The sequence below is a fragment of the Pelodiscus sinensis genome, chromosome 12 (assembly GCF_052426305.1).
Source record: "Pelodiscus sinensis isolate ZL-2025 chromosome 12, ASM5242630v1, whole genome shotgun sequence".
NCBI classification, from domain to species: Eukaryota; Metazoa; Chordata; order Testudines; family Trionychidae; genus Pelodiscus; species Pelodiscus sinensis.
Window position 1 is genome coordinate 7,093,268 of NC_143063.1, and position 20,904 is coordinate 7,114,171.

Below are 20,904 nucleotides of genomic sequence, written 5' to 3' on the forward strand. Positions count from 1 at the left end.
ACATCCACCTGCTACGTGTGCTCCTGCAGACTTCACACCTGTTACATAAGAACGGCCAGACGGGGTCAGACCAACAGTCCATCTAGCTCAGTGCCTTGTCTGCCGACAGTGGCCAATGCCAGATGCCCCAGAGGGAGGGAACACAACAGGTAATCCTCACGTGAGGTTGACCGTGTGCTGAATAAAGAAAAACTTCCTGTTTTAAACCTGCTGCCTATTCTTTTCATTTGGTGACCCCTAGTTCTTACATTGTGGGAATAAGTAAACAACTTTTCCTTATTCACTTTTTCCACACCAGTCATGATTTTATAGACCTCTATCATATCCTCCCCTTAGTCTCCTCTTTTCTTAACTGAAAAGTCCAAGTCTTTTTAATTTCTCTTCATATCGGACCCGTTCGAAACCTCTCATCATTTTTATTGCCCTTTTTTGGAATGATTCCTAGCATTCTATTTGCTTTTTTGACTGTCACTGCTCACGGAGTGGCTGCTTTTAGAGAACTATCCACAATGTCTCCAAGATCTCTCTCTTGAGTAGTTGTACCTAAATTAGCCCCTATCATATTGGTTGTATATTTGGGGTTATTTTTTCCAATGTGCATTACTTTACAGCTATCAGCATTAAATTTCAGTTGCCATTTTGTTGCCCAATCACTTAGGGTATGTCTACACTATAGTGCTAATTCGAACTAACTTAATTCGAATTAGTTAATTTGAAATAAGCTAATTCAAATTAGTGCATCTAGACCTAAAACTAACTCGAATTAGCATTTTGCTAATTCAAAATAGCACGTCCACATTGAGTAGACCCTGAATCGAAGGTAAGGCTGGCTGGAACCAGTGCCAGCAGGGCATCAGGGTCAGACTTAGTGTGTGGGGCTGCTGCCTCAGGTTAGCCGAGGGCTGTGCTTAAAGGGACCCGACCCCCCCATCCTGGACAGACAGTTCTCAGGTTTCTCTGCTTTCTGGTCTACCTCGCTGAGGGACAGCAAAGCATTTGTGTCTCCGAGTGCTCTGCCTGCCCTCACTCGGGACACCACGGCACTCTGCAACATGGAACCAGACCTGCCCCCGGGGACTCTGCTGCATCTCGTGGACACGTTGACAGCAGCCTGGCTGCACTGTCTGCAGGCTGCCATCCGGGAAGACCATCGAGGGGCTGTCAGGATCCAGGGGACCCTGCGGGAGAGCTTCCACCCTGAGGAGCGCTGACAGTCTCCCCGGTGTGCCCCACCGTGGGCTTGTGCCCCATTCCCCGTCTCGTCCTTCCACTTACCCTTCCCTAGCCCCCCCTTCCTGATGTCAAATAAAAGACACGTATTTTCAAAAATAACAAATCTCTTTATTAAACACAACAGGGGAGGGGGAATGAAACTGTGGGGAGACGGGGGAAAGGAGGCGGGAGAGGACAGGAGAGAGGGTAGGAGAGGGGAGGGAGAAAACTGGGAGGAGGGAACTGGAAAGGGGAAGCAAGGGGAAGAAGGGGGAGGGGAAGCTCAGGGGTGGGGGTCTCACTGGGCCAAGCCAGCATGGCGAGGGAGGGGGCCTCGGTATCCCCGGGGTGATGGGGTGGAGGATGCGGAGGTTGAGGTGGGGGTGTGGACATTGAGGAGGAGAGTGTGGGGGTTGAGGAGGAAGCAGGGGGGGGCAGGAGTGGGAGGAGGGACAGTAGTTGGGGGGGCAGCAGGCACAGAACCGGCACGGGGCACCATGCTCTGCAGCAGGACCTGCAGGTGACAGTTCCTCGCTCGGTCCTCTGCAAGCTGCTCCTGGCAGCGCTTTAGGTCTTCCCGCATCCAAGCCTGGACGGTGCGGTGCAGGGCTCGCAGGGCCCCAGGTGCTGGTCCCAGTACTCCTGCCGCATGATGGTGGTCCGGAGCAGGCCGCGGGTGTGGGAGCATGTCCCGGGCAGAGTGGTGCGCCCTTCACGAGCAGCTGGTGCAGCTGTAGAGAAAGAAGAGAAGTGGTCAGTTCTCCCTGGGTACTCTGTGGATGACGCTTAGCTCCCCCCCCCCGCGATGTGAGGGCAACTGTGCCCTGCACCGTCAGAGCCGCTGTGCTTGCACAGAGGCCATGGTCAGGATGTCTGGCTCTCCCCGGGACTGGGAGCTGCCCCAAGATGGCACCCAGGCCCCTGTGCCATGTATAGTGTGGCCGGGGTGGGGGGGAGATGTCCCCTGCTTCTGTGTAGAGGGGGCGTGTGAAGGGAGAGCGTCCTGCTGGGTCCCACCCCGGGGTTGGGAGCGTGTCAGGTCTCTTCACACACGCATGTGCCTATTGGGCCATGGCCCCTGGGTGTCATGCAGCTGGAGCCACCTGCCCAAGGGTGGCATGGCGCGTGCTTGCACGTGCACAGGTGGCTGTGTGATCCGTGGGAGGCATGGCCCACATGCGCGGTCACTGGTCTTCCCCCCGCCTGCCGTCCCCCCCCGGGCAGGGGACAGTGCTAGCACTTACGTGGTATGGCCTCCCTGGACGACCCTGCCGACTGCGGTGCCAGAACAGCTGGTGGTGGCCCCTGCGGTGTGCCCGGGTCAGGGCCCTCCAGTCCTGGCCTCCTGCCACAGCTCCTTCACTTTCAGGTGCACCTGCTCCTGGGTGCACCTGTGTCCCTTTCGGGCCAGGGTGGCCACTATGCAGCCATAGATGGCAGTGTTCCTCCTCCCAGTGCAGAGATCATGGACGTTGGGGGCCTGCCCCAAACCTCAATGAGGTCCGTGTGCTCTAGTCCAGGAGGGCGCACACCATTTACAGCCCCTGGCTGGCCCCGGGTGCTGGGGGAGTGGGCGGGGGAGAGCTGGCTGGAACTGGCTGCCTGGCTCATCCTGGGGCCACTGGGTCAGGGGCAGAGACTGCTGGCAGGCCTGGCTCTGGCAAGTGCCGACTGGCCAGCGTCTACCTCTTAAAGGGCCCCGGGGCCGGGGGAGAGGAGAGGAGTTTTCCTGGTTTGGCCCAATGTGGCCACCAGGGGGAACTGGGAAGGGCTAGCCTCCAGCTAGTTCGAATTAAGTGGCTACACAGCCCTTAATTTGAACTAGTTAATTCGAACTAGGCGTTACTCCTCATAGAATGAGGTTTACTTCGTTTGAATTAAGTGCTCCACTAGTTCGAATTAAATTCGAAATAGCGGTTTGCCTGTGTAGTCCCTATTTAAGTTAATTCGAACTAACGGCTGTTAGTTCTAATTAACTTTGTAGTGTAGACATACCCTTAGTTTGGTGAGATCTTTTTGAAGCTCTTCACAGTCTGCTTTGCTCTTCACTGCCTTGAACAGTTTGGTTCCTGACCAATGGCTCTTTCAGCTAAAACCAAGACCAGCTTGCCTGAAGCAGCCTTGTGGCGTGAAGCACTTTGCAACCCCTGGCCAAGCTCTCCTTGCCTTTGGGGCTAGCAGGGTTGCCCCAAGGCTCAGTGCAAGACTCGGGCCCAGCATGTGACCAAGCCCGTCAGCAGATGTAGCATGGTCCTGCAGAAACAGTTGCCTGCCTTCCTCTGCAAGCGAGACCCATGTTCCAAGCTGGACACCCGCTATCCCCTCTGTCCCACTTGGCTAGCCAGGCTCTGCCCACTTCCCCGGCGCAGGACAGCGCTACCTGGGCGGCCTTTCCCAGGCCCCAGCATTCTCCATGCACTCAGAATAAATGCCCCACAGATTGGGTTTCGGGGGGTGTTTCAATGTCACCAGCGTGTGCAGCTCACCAGGCGCTGGCAGCAATGCGGTTACGGAGCAGAGGCGAGTTCCCCACGTGACTGGGTTAAGCCACCAGGCTGTGGCATTAAGGAACCAGCCTTTTTACTGACCCCTTCCCCTTGGGCTGGCTGCCTTGTGGGCACCCTGGGCTCCTTCGCGGCAGTTGGGTTTCTCCACTGTCCCTGGTGTGGAGCACGTTTGGGATCTGCCCACAGAGTGCAGTCAGACTTCCCCAAGTGTGGCCTCCCAGATGCTTACCAGCTGGCTGCCCTGCCCTTGGCCTCTGCTGTGACACTCCCAGCCCAGAGAGCTCGGCTGGGTTTGTGTCTCCTCTTCTGCCGGCAGCGGAGGCCATCAGGATGCTTCCCCTTTCTATGGGCCATCCCTGGCGCCTCCAGGCTTTGCTTCCTACGCAGCCTCCATGCCAGACCCAGCCTTTTTCATGCCTCCTACGTCCCCCTGAGAGGAATGTCCCCCCTATGCTCCCACTGCCCCCTGTGCTGACTGACTGGCCTTGGGGAATGGGGAGGACACAGCTCAGCCTGCAGAGCTGCTCTGGAGCCATGAGAAATGCTGCCTCTCTGAGGGGCCACCGCATGTCCTGCCCCCACCAGCTCTGGGAGCCAGACAGAGCCTAGTCCTGTCGCGCTCAGGCCTCCTGAGACAGCCCCCGGCAGGCTCCACTCCCCACCAGTGTCTTACAAGTCCCGTGGGCAGGTGGGACTGGGGCATCCCTCAGGCTCAATGCTTGAGCTGCTCACGGTTTGCAGTCAGACAGGGAGGGGGAAGAGACGCAAGTGGGACTTTCAACTCTAGGGGTTCAGCATGGAAGGCCAGAAGAAAGGAATCGCCACGCGGGGGGACAAGTCCGGATTCTGCCCAGGAGGAGCAGATGCCTGTTTGGAACCCAGGATTTGGTTGTTGTTTGGGGAAGGGTGGGAGACCTTCTTTCTCTGCTTTGTGAATGGCGAGGATCGGAGCCAGGGGGGAAGCAGCGTTGTGTGGAGCCCTATAAGGGTGAGTTCACAGGTCTTTGTGTAACACTCACACCACACCTAGGCTAGGTCTACACTACACTCCTCTGTTGGCAGAGGGAAGTCAATATAGCACATCGAAAGGGCAAATGAAGCGGGGATTTAAATATCCCATACTGCATTTGCATAATCCCATTATGGCACTCTTTCGATCAAGTGACATTTCGAAACTAAAACCGCGGTTTAGACCCGGTTCTGGTGACACCTGGGAGATTTTTCAGCAGAACCTGAACTCCTCAAAAAACGAGGTCCCAGGTTCAAAGCCCCCAAGGGGCAGTTATATTTGCACCCTCCGTTCTGCCGGTGTCCCTGAACAGAGCAGGCTGGTGTGCTCTCTGCCCCACGGGGTGTACTGTCTGAGGGGAGCCTGCAGTGCAGCAAGCAGGAGACCCCTTTAGTGCAGCAGGGTGGGTCTGAGCAGGGGAGTGAAGCTCTGAGGGGAGATGATATCACAGCAGAGACACTCTGCCACCAGCCCAGCATAAGGAGAATGATGGGGGGAAGCTCAGTGGGGTCCCTCAGGCTCCAGGAATTCCCAGAGCTCTCTCCATGTGAAGGAAGGAGCAGCTGGAGTGGAACTGGAGCAAGGGGCTGTAGCAGGGCTCTGGCTGGGTGTGGCCCAGGGGGCTGGGGCCCTAGGAGAGGGGGATTCTATGTGGCCTGGGGAGAGGCAGAGAGCGAGTCAGGAGAGATGGCAACAGGGGCTCTACATGCTGCCTGGCCTCAGCTTCTCCCACAGGCTGGGCAGAGGCGACGGCCAGGCTAGCAGGGGGTTGTGCTAAGCCTGAGCATGGCTGTGCCCCCTGGACTCTTGCTGGTGAATAGAAGTGCAGGCTCCGAGCACTTCTGGGGTTTGGGCCTCTGTGCTCCCTGTGGGTCTGGGCAGTGCCAGCTCGAGCAATGGTGGCGCCCCGGGCAGCGGGCTTGCGACGCAAGCGTGGCCTCGCCTGCCCTCTCCCCCCGGCGCATTGTGCCCTTTACAACTACCATCAGGCGCCCCCCACAGGTTGGCGCCCCGGGCAGCTGCCCGGCGTGCCCACCCCTTAGTCCAGCCCTGGGTCTGGGTAAGAATCCCACAGCATTGCCCCATAGGCCAGGTGCATTATGGGTAGAGCTGGATTAAGCGAGGGGCTAGCCGGGCAGCTGCCCAGGGTGCCAACCTATGATTGAAGTGGTAAGGAGCGCCGTGCGCCTGGGGGCAGGGTCGCGCATGCACCACGCACTGCTGCCCGGGGCACACTGATCGTGGGTGATACAACTTGGTCTCAGGCAGCAAGCACTGGTCATGGCTGAAGGCGGGTGACTGGGTAGCTGGACCCTGGTGTGAGCTGCAGGGAGGATCCTGTGACCCCATTGCACCAGCAGGGGGAGCGTAGGGGGCTCGTCTCTTCCCGTGCTCAGCAGGAGATACCGAAGGTCAGTCGTGGTCAGCTCCCCTGCGTCCAGTCAGCTGGTGAAACCGGGCAGCGCCATCGTGGGCTCCTCTACCTGCGACACTCTGCTGGGCACGGCGTCCCTGCCCCGCCTCACCCTCTCTCGAGGAACCTGCCAGGGTCTTGCTGCAGCGTCCCCCAGAAAGGGCTGGCCCGACAGGAGGCTGAAAGCGGCAACTGGCCGTGTTGTCATTACAACACTTCTGCTTTCACTGAAGTGAAATCTGCTGATGATTTCACTGCTGCTGACCCTGCATGAACCTCCCGCCGAGCCCCCCACGGCAAATGTTCTGTGACCTGCCGGTCGCCATATTGCTGCTTCAGGGCAGCCAGCGCTCCTGCGGTGCAGGCCGCATGCTCCAGCCTCCAGCAGGGCCTGCCTGCTGCTCAGCCTGCACCCTTGCTTGGTTCATCCCTGTCCCCTGGGGAGCCATTCACACCCTGCAGGGGGTCTCTGTTGCTGGGGCGTGGCAGCCGTGATGCCGGGGCCGTGCTAGCCCTGCGAAGGCACAGGACACCCAATGCCCACTGGTAACCAGGGGAGGGTCAATCCGCTGCAATGCAGGCAGAGGTTGCTCTGTCGTGGTAATTGCTTTAGTCCCAGGAGCTGCTCTTGGGATGAGCTGGGAGCCGTGCTGGCCTTCCCCCAGGACATGGCGCCTCCCGGTGACCACCTGGAGAACTGCACCTGCCCACAGCCCCTCCTGCTGACCCGCGAGGCCTGGGGGGTGAGGTCTGAGGCGGAGCCGCAACAGCTGGAGTGAGCCTAGGAGTGCGGCTGCACCGTGGGGAATGGGTTCTGCAGGTCCCCGGGGCCGGCTGCTCTGTGGCTATCCCCGTTCAGCAGGCCAGAGAGCGCTCCCAATGCAGGCGTGCGGCCGTCGGTGCAGGGCATGAAGGGCGGATGGGGGGGGGGGGGCTGGAACAAGGGCTTTACAGCAGTTGTGGGTCCATCATTCCAAGGCCACCCGGGAGGCACCGTGACCCCTGCCATCGGCTGCAGGTCTCAGGGCTGCTCTAACCTGTGCCCGGCAGCCCGGCCGCTATTGCAGCAGCTAGAACGACGCTTGTTCACGTTTCTTCAGCCCCCACCCAGGAGAGAAGTGGCATAAAGTTCCTACGTCCACTCCGTATTGCTCCAGTATTTGCCCTGCTCCGGGGGAAGTGTGGCGGAGTCGGAGGGTACCACAGGGCAGTGGTGGGCCTGAGAATAGGGCCCAGGGAGTTGCAGACAAGGGCCCCTCTGTCAGAGAACTGAGAGGAGCTGGGTCTCGGGGGGGAGGGCGGGTTGGGAAAGGAAAGCTGATGCAGGGAGCAGGGAAGGGAGGCAATCCCCCAGGGGCGGCTGACCTGCCGGAGGGAGGAAGAAGGCGGCCACCCTGGGGAGGTTGGGGAGGTATCAGGTGAGCGACTAAACTCTTTGTTCAGAGGGAGAGTCCCTGAGCTGGGTGTGTGTGTCGACTCCCTGCCCGGCCCCTTGGGGTAATCTGCAGCAGGGAGGTGCGTGGCTCTGGGGAGTGGAGGCAGCCCAGGGGGAACACAGAGATGGCGCGAAGAGCGAACGCGTGAACCCACTTGGCTTTCCAACACCATTTCTCTGCTTGGCCGTCACGGCAGGAGGCAGGAGAGCTTGTCGTAGGGTTCTGCAGGGAAATACCGAGGCAAACTCAGCGCTTGGTTGCCCAGGCTGCTCCGCGTTAGCTTCTCTGGCTGCACAGGTAGACGTGAGCCCAGAACTCAGAACAACGTGCGCAATATCAGGAAGTGCTGAGGGATTCTGATCTCCTTTCCATGGACTCCATAGGGTCGCTCTGGATTTATTACTGTTTAAAGGATCCTGGTCCCAGGTTCGCTCTCCCCCTCACCCAGGAAAGGGGAACCGGCTGCCTGGACCAAACACTGCTTCAAAACAGATGTTATTTCATCATTTCTGCTTTCACTGAAGTGAAATCTGCTTAATTTCTATGTAAAATCTCTTCAGTTGTTCCCCTTCCTGACTTTTCTTCTCATCCAAGGGTTCTAAAAGAACTCAAATGGGAAATTGCTGAGCTATTATCTGTGGTTTGTAACCTATCCTTTAAATCGGCTTCCATATCTAATGAGTGGAAGGTAGCCAACGTGACACCAATATTTAAAAAGGGCTCTAGAGGCGATCCTGGCAATTACAGACTGGTAAGTCTAACTTCAGTACCGGGCAAATTAGTCGAAACAATAGTAAAGAATAAAATTGTGAAGCATGTAGAAGAACATAATTTGTTGGACAAGTCAACATGGTTTCTGTAAAGGGAAATCCTGTCTTACTAATCTGTTAGAGTTCTTTGAAGGGGTTAACAAACATGCAGACAAGGGGGATCCAGTAGATATAGTATACTTGGATTTTCAGAAAGCCTTTGACAAGGTCCCTCACCAAAGGCTCTTGTATAAATTACAAGGCCATGGGATAAGAGGGAAGGTCCTTTCTTGGATTGAGAACTGGTTAAAAGACAGGAAACAAAGGGTAGGAATAAATGGTAAATTTTCAGAGTGGAGAGGGGTAACTAGTGGTGTCCCCCAAGGGTCAATCCTGGGACCAATCCTTTTCAACTTATTCATAAATGATCTGGAGAAAGGGGTAAGCAGTGAGGTGGTAAAGTTTGCAGATGATACCAAACTGTTTAGGATAGTCAAGACAGAAGCAGACTGTGAGGGACTCCAAGAAGATCTCACCAAACTGAGTGATTGGGCAACAAAATGGCAAATTAAATTTAATGTGGATAAGTGTAAAGTAATGCACATCGGGAAAAATAACCCCAACTATACGTACAGTATGATGGGGGCAAATTTGGCTACGACAAATCAGGAGAGAGATCTTGGAGTTATCATAGAATCATAGAATCATAGGACTGGAAGGGACCTCGAGAGGTCATCGAGTCCAGCCCCCCGCCCTCAAGGCAGGACCAAGCTCCGTCTACACCATCCCTGACAGATGTCTATCTAACCTGTTCTTAAATATCTCCAGAGAGGGAGATTCCACCACCTCCCTTGGCAATTTATTCCAATATTTGACCACCCTGACAGTTAGGAATTTTTTCCTAATGTCCAATCTAAACCTCCCCTGCTGCACTTTAAGCCCATTACTCCTTGTCCTGTCCTCAGAAACCAAGAGGAACAAATTTTCTCCTTCCTCCTTGTGACACCCTTTTAGATATTTGAAAACCGCTATCATGTCCCCCCTTAATTTTCTTTTTTCCAAACTAAACAAGCCCAGTTCATGAAGCCTGGCTTCATAGGTCATGTTCTCTAAACCTTTAATCATTCTTGTCGCTCTTCTCTGTACCCTTTCCAATTTCTCCACATCTTTCTTGAAATGTGGCGCCCAGAACTGGACACAGTACTCCAGCTGAGGCCTAACTAGTGCAGAGTAGAGCGGCAGAATGACTTCACGAGTTTTGCTTACAACACACCTGTTGATACAACCTAGAATCATATTTGCTTTTTTTGGAACAGCATCACACTGTTGACTCATATTCAACTTGTGGTCCACTATGACCCCTAGATACCTTTCCGCCATGCTCCTTCCTAGACAGTCGCTTCCCATCTTGTATGTATGGAACTGATTGTTCCTTCCTAAGTGGAGCACTTTGCATTTCTCTTTATTAAACCTCATCCTGTTTACCTCTGACCATTTCTCTAACTTGCTAAGGTCATTTTGAATTATGTCCCTATCCTCCAAAGAAGTCGCAACCCCATCCAGTTTGGTATCATCTGCAAACTTAATAAGCGTACTCTCTATCCCAATATCTACATCATAGATGAAGATATTGAACAGTACGGGTCCCAAAACAGACTCTTGAGGAACTCCACTTGTTATCCCTTTCCAGCAGGATTTAGAACCGTTAACAACAACTCTCTGACTACGGTTATCCAGCCAATTATGCACCCACCTTATCGTGGCCCTATCTAAGTTATATTTGCCTAGTTTATCAATAAGAATATCATGCGAGACCGTATCAAATGCCTTACTAAAGTCTAGGTATATGACATCCACCGCTTTTCCCTTATCCACAAGGCTCGTTATCTTATCAAAGAAAGCTAAGGGCCTATAAAGAAAAGTTATTTATTAGTTCCCTAAATAGAAGAACTAGAGGACACCAAATGAAATTAATGGGTAGCAGGTTTAAAACTAATAAAAGAAAGTTCTTCTTTACACAGCGTGTAGTCAACCTGTGGAACTCCTTGCCAGAGGAGGCTGTGAAGGCTAGGACTATAACAGAGTTTAAAGAGAAGCTAGATAATTTCATGGAGGTTAGGTCCATAAAAGGCTATTAGCCAGGGGATAAAATGGTGTCCTTGGCCTCTGTTTGTCAGAGGCTAGGGAGAGATGGCAGAAGACAAATTGCTTGATCGTGTCTTCGGTCAACCCTCTCTGGGGCACCAGCCGCTGGCCACTGTCGGCAGACAGGATACTTGGCTAGAAGGACCTTTGGTCTGACCCAGTATGGCCGTTCTTATGTTCTTATGTTCTTATGGGACTTAGCCTCCTTGCTTCTTGGGACAGGAGCCACTTCCCCTTGTGTTCTGGAAAGCGCCTTGCTCGCCCGGGCACTGCTGAAAACACAGGAGTCATCCCACAGCAATGAACAGGAGCGTGGCTCCCATGGATACTCCCAGTCAAACTTTCCCCTCTCCCCGCTGTGCAGGCTCAGAGTATGTCTACTGAAAAAACTTCTTCCTAAGATCATCCACACTGCCAAAGCGCATCGAGAAATCAATCTGTTTTTTTGAGAGACAGCGTCCAGACTGATTGGACGCTCTCTTGCATAACAGGCCACCCAGAACCACTTCAGCCAGGGCTTTAGGTCACCAGCTGCTTCCGAGTGCTGGCGCCGGAGCCTTGCAGAGACACGCGCTGAAAGGGACCCCGCTGGGCAGCCGTTTCTCTGCTCCTGCCGTGCGCTTGCTACCTCTGGGCGGGACGGCAAAGCTCTTGCAGTGCCTGCTGTGGTTGCCCTGCTTTTTTGGACGCCACAGCTTTTCTCTTGGTGCCATGGAGCCGGAGCTGCCCCTGGGCATGCGATGGCCTCACATGGCCATGCTGCAGTTTCTGCAGCACTTTGTGCCAGCTGCCTTCCTGGTCCTGACCGAGCTTGACCCTGAGTTCATTCTGGGGACCCTCTCTCTGTGTGTGGGTGCTCCACTCTGGCAACCGCACCTCCCTGTGGAGAGGCTTTTGTGGAGGCTGGACACCTGTTCCGAGTGGTGGGACCGGCTGGTCATGGAGCGGTGGGACGACCAGCAGTGGCTCCAAAACTTCTGCATGCGGAAGTCCACCTGTTCGGAGCTATGTGCCTGACTCGCCCCTGCCCTCTGACAACGCGACACCCACCTGCGGCCTGCCGTCCCCTGCGGCACCTGAAGCCCCGGGCAAGAGATGGGGCGACACTCCCATGTGTAACCTCCCCTCCACTCAGGATCGCACCCTCCCCTCCAAGGATGACATGGGCCTATATTTGAATCCCTATAGAATTCAGTGCAACTTTTCTACCATTCAAACAAAGAGAATGGACGACTGTTTTTCTACATTTTGTTCCTCCGGTTTCCCAAGCAACGCCGGGTAACTCCAGCTGGTCAAATACAAAGCTCAAATGTACAGATATTCATTTCGTTCAGGCTAAGTGCAACCATTGCTCCCAGGAGGAATGAAACTGCGACCCCTATTGATCAGATCAAATACAATAAAAATGGAGGATTCAATTGCCAAACTCAAGCAAATTAGCCTCCTATAGTCATATTCTATGCAATAAATTCACCACCCTGAGCAGCCCTCTCCTGGTCACAGCCTGCTCCCTAGGGCACTGCCTCCCAGGCTGGACTGGATGCACCCCTTGTCCACACCCTGCACGTCATTGTACAAAATCTGCCTTGGGAGGTGTCATTTGAATTCCCTGCCCAATAATACGGTGCAATGCATGTAGCACCCTTACGGGTAAGGACAGGGAGCGAGGCTGGAGCCATTGCTGACATGTGGGCAAGTGGGGAATGAACAAGCCTGTTTCTCAAAGACACTGGACACGCTCTAGCCAGGTGTCGAAGCTGATGGCCAGTCACTGGGCAAGTGGCCATTGTGCGGCAAAGAAGAGGACCCAACCCCCCCTCAGAGGACATGGCCCATCAATATTTCTTTCTTTTCCACCTAAGATGACAAAGGAAGTGTCCATGTGACGCTGGGAGAGATCCTGACCTGAACTGTGATCAGCCCTATTGCTGAAACTGGGCTGGGCAGTAACTCTCTTTCAAGTAGCACACCTGTAACAATATGGCTTTTCTGTAGCCATGTTGCAAGGCCTGTGCTAGGCACATACTCACGTTCCATCTACTTTGTGTTAAAAAGTGTCACACCAGGCTGTGAGGAGGGGACTTTCCGCTGTTAGCTCGCCCACTGTCACCAGATAAAGAAACAGATCTCAAGATAGGTAAAGAAAACTTAAGTAACACCATTCTGTCTTGCAAGAAACTGCTTATCACTAGAGATTGCTGTGGAATCCTCATTCTATGCTCATTGTCATTACAATTATTAATTGTCTGTGTGATCTCTGTCTGGTTTATAACTGTTTCTGTCAGTTGTATAATTAATTTTGTTAGGTGTAAATCAATTAAGGGGTAATTTTAATTTGTTAGGTAATTTTGTTATGATTGGTTAAGAAAATTATACTAAAATAATTGGTTAAGGTCTAGCTAAGCAAGAGTCAGGTTTCATTATATAAACTGGGGTCTAAGAAGAGGAAGATCAGAAGTAACAGAAGGAAGAAAAGGCTGGAAGAAGACTAGGAGAAGGGGGAAGACCTGGAAAGAAGAACTCACCTCTGGGACACAGCCTAAGGCCAGAGAGACTGATATTTCCTGGCCAACAGGGGAAGTCTACTTGCACCCGGATTGGTGAGCATGACACCGTGTGCTTAGCATGTGTATTCTGCTTGTCTGGGAATTGTCAGTATATAAAGGATAAGGATATTACTGTATGAGGCTCTTTCAGTGGCTAAAGATCCTGAAAAACCCGCCGGAAGATGCGCCCTGAGCCGTAGGAATTGGGTAAGGGGGGTGTATAAATTAACAGGGTTGCACCTTGAGCCCTAGGAATTGGGTAAGGGGGGGGTGTATAAATTAACAGGGTTGTACCTTGAACCCTAGGAACTGGGTAAAGGTGTGAGTCCCTCCTCGTGGAATGAGGAGTACAGCTAGTTCAGATTAGGAAGCCTAATCCGAACTAGCTACTCCATGCCACGGGTAGCCACGCGGCACGGGGTTCGAACTAGCCGGGATTTAAAAATGGCGACGCCCGGCTTATGGAAATGAAGCCCGGGAAATTCAAATCCCGGGCTTCATTTGCAAGTGCGGTATGCCTACATTACCCTCCTACTTCAAAATAGGAGGGTAGTGTAGACATACCCTACAGTGTGGAAGGGATAGCGAAATTTGTGCGGGTAACAGATTTGGTGGAGAATGCGGGCAGCCTAAGGTCGTTTAGACCGAATTCATCCAGCCAAACACAGTAACAGAAGAGTACTTGTGGCTTTGTGTCAAGGAGTCACCGCCTGCTTGGCAGAATGAAGCAACAGGAGGGAATGGAAACTAAGCGAAGGGACCGGGAGGGTGGGTATTAGCTGAGGGGCCCCCTCTCCTTGCTAAATGGGTAGCAGAACAGGGTCCATGCCCATGGGGACAAGATTCGTTCCAGGGGAGGGATGCCCTGGATTCTGCATGTGAGGGGTTTGAAGCGTTCTGCAAGTGCATGAAACCGAAACAAAAGGAAAGGCCTGTGAAAGCAGCAACAGCCTTGGGCATTGTGGAAAACCGTCACCAATCTCTCCAGCCCGGTAGCACTCCAGGAAAGACAACTAGAGGTTTACAGATTTGATTTGGCTATAGTCAAGGACATGCTGGCTCGGTATAAGGCATCTGAGTGTGCCAGTGTAGCCTCAGTATTACAGAATGCAACCACTCTGCAAGCAAAAATGGGAGACTGTGAACAGCTAAGCTCAGAGTGGAAAGTCTGGGTAGTGAGCTCTCTGCATTGCAAAACCTGCAGGAGGATGCGCCCTGAGCCATAGGAATTGGGTAAGGGTGGGTGTATAAATTAACAGGGTTGCACCTTGAGCCCTAGGAACTGGGTAAAGGTGTGTGTCCCCACAGTGTGGAAGGGATGGAGAAATTTGTGCGGGTAACACACTGTGGATACTGTCCCCTTACAGGATCTAAAGTCGCTGACCTGTGCAGGAAAGTGCTGAGCGGTGCAGAACACATTCTGGGACTGGGAGTCTCTGTGGTGGCCACCCCGCGAGAGGTAGCCGTAGCGGTCGGAAGCCAGGCTGGCTGAGCTCACTAGCTAGTTTCCTGCGAATGCAGAAGTGATGTGTTCTCTTTTCCAGTGCTGTTCCCGGGGGTCCTTCCTCTTGAGTTAAAATCAGACACATTTTGTGGAATCTCGCCCTGCTTCCTGGGTTGGTTTTTCTCGTGAACTCTGGGGAAATTCTCTGAACCATGGCTTGTGTGGGCTGCACGGACAGAATAAATTGCCTGGTGTGGCCGCTCAGATCTAACTTCCCAGCCAGCAGGAGAAGAGGAGCAGAGCAGAAAGCCCACTCCACTCCACACCATGATCAGCCTGAGGACAGCTCTGCTGGCCACCTTCCTCCTGGCCGTTTCGTATCGATATGCAACAGGTAAGTAGGACCCTTGGGACGGGAGCCGCGCTCAGCTCCTGAGCTGGTGTAACAGGAGAAGTTCCACTGAAATCTACGGCGCGATGTCCCTTTACATCGGCCAAGGTTCTAGCCCCGAGTGTCTGGAATTGCAGCAGGGGCTGTTGGGAGGGTTATGGAAACCACCCTGGAGACAACTGGAAAAGGCACAATTCAGTGCTGAACTGAGCCGGTCCCGCTCCCCACAGAGTCAATAGAAACTGCGCCCACTTCTGGCAGGGCTGGATAGGGTTAAGTTTTTATTCCTTCTCTTTTCTAATGAGGTTTGTCAGTAAATAGGATCTGTGTTTAAGGGTTCATCTCCTCTTGCCACTAGTCCCCCATGTGATTGCCATAATCCTGCTGTCACCTTCTGATCATTCCCAGGTCAGGTAACTGTGACAGGACAGACTCAGGATTCTGACTTTCATAGAAGGGTCCTTAAGTACTGGAGAATACAGGGAGAGAAAGCCAGACTAACACACACCAGCAGATTTATTTCTGGCCTTATCATGTAATGGCGACAGATTAGTTGTACCACTACCCCCTACAGGATGGAATTAGAGTTATTCAACCATGTGCTAGGTGTCCCATACTGCTGACAGTTAATGGGGAGTCTCCCTTAGTTTAAGCAATACAAAGCTGGGCTTTTTTTTGGAGCAGAAGTTTCTGTCCCACATTTTCCAAAGCGAGAAGTTAGTTTGGATACCTAAAATTCTGAGAAAAACCAAAGGAGTCATTTTAAAGAGGCCTAATTTTCAGATGACTGGTGCTCAGCAATTTCTGAAAATCAGGTCTCTTGAGGGCATGTCAGGTTGTGCACCCACAACCGGAGACACCTGAAATCATAAGGCACTTTGGAAAAGCCTGGCCAGAGCTGAGCTCTAACTCAGGGTAGCTATGAAATTCATTGTAGCCACAGTGCACCCCAGAGTGACACCAGGGAAGGACCCCACGGCAGGTGTGTTCCCAGCTACAGCTTTGTGCAGTCAGACACTCTGAAACTTAATTGTGCACGGTACCTGCATGTTAACCTGTTAATCCCCATCTCTGGAAGGCAGTGGGGGGTGGGCGTGGGGGTGGGGGTGGGGGTGCGGGGTTGAATATCAGCCACAGTTCTCAGTCTTAATGCAGTTTTCAGAGGCGACTGAAAGGGAGAGCAGAGACCTTGAGAAAGTCCAGGAACACAGAGTTTGGTATTCACCAGCTTTCTCTTCCACAGCGAGACCTGACACTCCCAAGGAATGCTGCTTTGATTATGTGACTGGCCCAATTCAGTTCACTAAACTGGTGGATTTCTACAGGACCTCCAGCGACTGCCACTTACAAGCTGTCGTGTAAGTAGCATCCATTCCTTCCAGGGCTGATTCTCCCGCTACCCCGTTATGGTGCCCCTCACCAGCAAGTCAGAGAAGGTGTCAGCCTGAGATTCCAGCTGTCACATCAAGTCACAGAGATGACTGATGGCCATGAAGTCAGGCTCTGCCCCTATGTATGGGAGGTTTTCTTTATACACAGAGCAGGAGCGGGCAATCTCCAGTAGTGAGAAGGGTCATTAGGCTTGGGGCAGGGTGTTATAGGCACAAATAGCCTAGCAGGATTGGAGAGGATGAGCTATCTGCATGAGTGGTGTCACACTTATGGATAATATTTTGTATTACAACTGAGTAAAAGGCCCCAGTGTAGATCAGGGCCCAAATTGCTGGGTGCGGTAGGGATGTATATAAAATACAGTCCAGGCCCAAAGAGTTTTCAGTCTAAATGCACAAGGCAGACAAGGGTGCGGGAAACTGGTGCAAGAAAACGAAAGGGCAAGACGTTTCCAAATACCAATACAAAGGTGCCCCTCCTTACTGACTCCCTTGCTTTTCCGTTTGCAGGTTGGAGACCCGTGCTAACCTCACACTCTGTGCTGACCCCTCAAAGCTTTGGGTGAAGAGAGCAATGAGCCGGTTGGAGGCAAAGAAGAAACAAAAATCACAGTCAGCGCATCGCAGATAAATGCTCCGCCCAAAGCCCCGGCAGAGCCTGCTACTTTCTGCAATCTCTGCTCATTTCTTCATTCCACCTACCTCACTGGACTGTTCTTGTGGCAACACTGACAGATGGACAAACAGCTCAGCTGTGAGAGCGCGAGCTAGCCGTGTGCATGTAGAGGACACTCTGGGCAGGACAGCCACAGAGGTTGTGTTTTAGAATCTTTTTGTCTTTGCAAGAACAGCCACAAGCTGTTACAGGCGCACAGATATTAAAGCTTCATTGCTACCCTCTCAGTGTTGGTGACTGTTCATGATCCTCACGGGTTGGTATTAACGGCTCCTAGGGCTACAGTTTGCTGATTCACTGAAAGACCCACAATCAGGAAGTGGGGACATAGGGGGGCAGAGGCGGGGGACTCCTTTCTGGTGACCTTCTAGGCCGGTAGAGGGCTGGCCCAGGGTAGGAATTTCTTTTATAAGGCACCACCCAACCAAAGGCAATTCCTCATGGCCCATGGCAACTGGTTCCCTGCCCGAGAGGTGTTTGACGAGGGGAAGCTCCAGAGCAGTGGGAGGCTGCCTGGCCTCCAGCTTCTCAGCTCTGGCACCTGCCTGCAAACATGGTGCCTCAGAGTTTAGCGCAATTTTTAGACAGGGCCGGGGATGTGTCCTCCCCACATGTGACTGCACTGCAACGGCCGGGCCATTTTCCTGATAGGTCTGTCCCGCAGATTTCCCTCCCTGCCCCTCTACTGCACCCCTTGGCACCCCATATGTCTCCGCACAACGGAGGGGCTGCCATTTCTCTCCAGGAGGCTGCGTAGAGGTTTGGAGGGTCAGGAGTTCAGCGGAGCAGGGGGAACCCCCAGGTGTACAACCACAGCTGTAGGGTAGCAGGCTCCAGGATCCCTGAATATTCCATGGGCCTGAGGGGAGCCATAAAATCCTCTGAGTGTATTTCTGTGTCCATAGAACCCCTGCCTGCTGCTGGCAGAATTCAATTCAAACACAACTGATGGAACCAACCTCCCCCCCCACACACACACACTTGGGGGGAAGGAGATGTTTGACAGCCCCAGAATTCATTGGGCAGTGGTGGGATGTTTGCCATCTGAATAGCTGCTTTGTGGGGTTACAGGCTGCCCAGGCCACAGGCAAAGCTGGGACAAGACACGGCGTCTCCTGACTCCCAGGCCAGCGCCCTGTACTTTAGGCCAGACTGTCGTCCCGTGGGCCGGGGGACAGCTGAGCTTCTCCAGGCAGTGCTTACGCAGGAGGACACAGCCCGGCAGCCCACCCTCTTCCCCCCAGCTCCCCGGAAAGAGGCCCTGCCTGTCAGCAGGGATTGTAGAAACTCCTCTCCCTCCTCAGCGTCTCGGCTAAACCCAGCCACCCCGGCCCCAGTTAGGGTGGCCAGGTGTCCGATTTTGAACTGGACAGTCCAGTATTTGAGCTTTCTGTCCAGGAAACAAATTGAGAAAATACCGGACATAGCAATGTCTGGTATTTTCTAAGTAAGTACATTTTATTATCAGGAGTATCAGTACCTAGTTGCGTACTGCCTGGCCGGTAGACACATTCACGCTGTGTGAGCACGTCTACCAGCCAGGCAGTACACAGCTACGCAGTAGAGAGGAGAGGGGCAGGGCCGGGGCGGGATGGAATCCCTGGGGCCAAACTTACCCGTGTCCCCTGCTGGGACTGTGCACAGGACAGGCAGCACCCCAGGATTTGCATGTGCCCGGGTCAGCCCTGCTCCCCGCCAGCCGGTTCTCCCCTGGCCAGCCCCACTCATCCCAACCCTTTCCCAACTAGCCCTTCTTTCCCCTGACCGGTCCCCCCCCCCGATATCCCCTGGCCAGTCCCACTCCCCCTAACCCCCTCCTGGCCAGCCCTGCTTCCCGCCAGCTGGTCCCCCCCAATCTCTCCCAGTCAGCCCCACTCCTTCTGACCCCTCCCGGCCAGTCCCCCCATCCCGTTCTGTAATCACGTGTGTCCGGTATTTTTTAGAAACCCATCTGGTAACCCTAGAGAAAAGACCCCCACCACACATGCCCCATAAGCAGGGCGATATGCCAGGGCAGCGTGAGCTGGCTAGGGTGCGCAGCACAGACCAAGCGGACCCTGTTGATCTCTATGGCGGGAGGCCGACAGGATGAGCGAGGGTTGGTAATGGATGGGATTGCGGCCCACACGTGCCCAGGAAGCCAGGTTGAGTCCAGCTAACAGATACATGTGCTAACATCTCAGCACCAGGCTGGGGCTCTGAGCCTGATTCTCGGGTGCTAGTGCTGAAGTGCTTTGGGTCACAGGTGCGGGAAACGGGGTGCTGGAGCTGCTGCAGCATCCCCGGTTTTGTGCCCGACGTCCTGGCTGCTGTCCGGAGATTTCACTGCGGGCCCTGCATCCTGTTTGACTGCCAGACCCAGAATCCTGCTTGCCAGGCCCACATGCGGAGCTCCCAGCTGCCTGCCTGGCATTCTGCTCTGCAGCCGGACCTGCATTGGGATTGTGGGGGGGGGCGTTCCTGCTTACCCAATGCCCTTCACCCAGGGGCTCGGCCACTGGCCCAGGGTCCCAGCTGTGAGGGGCACAGACGGGGCTTAGGGCGGGGGTGCAGCTCAGCAAGCGCAGTCCCAGTATTGTTCCAGCGCCGCTGCTCTGGTTGTTCATGGAGCCATGCAGAGGGCCTGGGCTGTTTGCTGCTCTCAGAAAGGGAAAAGTGCTTGGAGTGATCCCAGCATCCAAGGAGGCTCCGGAAACATTCCGGGGCGTGTGGTTGTCGGGGAGGCCTTGTGTACGTCACGATGGGCGGGGCTATATTTGCATGCCTCTCCCGTTTTGCACACCCCTCCCCATCCCTAGAGTAGCCCTGAGTTTATCCCCCTGTGGACAGCACAGTTTGGATGGAGAGGCAAGTGGCCAACCTAGATAGGCGTGCTGGCTGGCTGCAGGGCCCTGATAGCAAGCGATTCTGCGGGGGAGCTCTCCTCATGGGGCCTAGCAAACGACGGAGCCGCACGATTGCACCAGGGCCGGGCTGCACTTATCCCCTCAGGAGAGGGGCCGGATGCGGGGTACATGTCGGCCGGTGTACCCTGCTGAGGAGCTGCGGGTTCCCTGAGCTGCTCCAAACACAGGACACCTCAGCAAATGAAGGCAGCTGCCAGGGGCTGGAAAAAACCAGTGGGCACACTCTGAGGGGTCGGGCTCTTCCCTGTGCTGATGGTTCATTCCCAACATGGGCAGAGGCGGCTTTTCCTAACTTTGCCCAGTAGCAGTTCGTTTGCCATTGCTGAGCCTCTGCTGCCCACGTCTGGCCTGTCTCCAGCACAGCAGCCCATTCCCATTCCACGGCCCCGCAGGTCGACTGACACCAGCCGCTCTCCCGCCCTGCGGGGCCCGTCGCTCCATTGGCCTCCAGCTGCAGAAAGTCTTGTAAACTGTGTCTGGACTCTGAGGATCAAGCTGGGCTTTTTGCTCCTTCCACCTCATTGGCAGCACTAAAGGGCCAGCAGGTTCACATATGGTCCCAGTCATGGCTAATTCCCAAACCTGGCACTTTGAGTGTGGCTATGGGGGCCGGCTAGCAGAATAAACTCCGTAAGAGCCTGTCTCTGTAACTCTCAGAGACAAACTTATCTGGTCCCAGTTTCCCTGGGACCCAAAAGAAAGACAATTGGTCGCTGCCCCCTCCAAGTGTAAATAATAAAAAAAGCCCTTTCCCAGGGAAGAGATCTCTTGGAATCCCCTCCCTGAGGCAAAACTCTCCCCCTACCCGCAACCTCCATTTTGCTTGGAGTTGGGAAGAGAAACAGAGGTAATCTGCAGAGAGGAATGGGACTCTGCTCCTCCCAGGTAACTTAGGGTTCGAACTAGCGGGGTAATGTAGGCATACCGCAATTGCAAATGAAGCCCGGGATTTGAATTTCCCGGGCTTCATTTGCATAAGCGGGGCGCCGCCATTTTTAAATCCCCGCTCGTTCGAACCCTGTACCGCGTGTAGCCACGCGGCACGAACTAGGTAGTTCGAACTAGGCTTCCTAGTCTG

The 20,904-nt window shown here is 54.0% G+C and overlaps 2 protein-coding genes across 3 annotated transcripts in view; both read left to right on the plus strand.

Annotated features, from left to right (window-relative positions):
• Positions 1–20,904, plus strand: part of LOC102451923 (tyrosine-protein phosphatase non-receptor type substrate 1-like) — a 75,856-nt gene that overhangs the window by 19,079 nt on the left and 35,873 nt on the right. The gene's annotated exons all lie outside the window — the stretch shown is intronic.
• LOC142831093 (C-C motif chemokine 17-like) lies at positions 14,480–17,161 on the plus strand. The gene is made up of 3 exons (XM_075940370.2): positions 14,480–14,856; positions 16,097–16,211; positions 16,755–17,161. The coding sequence occupies exons 1-3, from the start codon at positions 14,790–14,792 to the stop codon at positions 16,873–16,875; spliced, it is 303 nt and encodes a 100-aa protein (XP_075796485.1). The 5' UTR covers positions 14,480–14,789; the 3' UTR covers positions 16,876–17,161.

What these genes read in the sequence shown, in the direction of transcription:
- LOC142831093 (XM_075940370.2), top strand. Translation starts at nt 14,790, where the DNA reads ATGATCAGCCTGAGGACAGCTCTGCTGGCCACCTTCCTCCTGGCCGTT. An exon ending in TTCGTATCGATATGCAACAG is followed by an intron (nt 14,857 to 16,096) that starts GTAAGTAGGACC and finishes TCTCTTCCACAG; the next exon opens with CGAGACCTGACACTCCCAAG. An exon ending in TGCCACTTACAAGCTGTCGT is followed by an intron (nt 16,212 to 16,754) that starts GTAAGTAGCATC and finishes TTCCGTTTGCAG; the next exon opens with GTTGGAGACCCGTGCTAACC.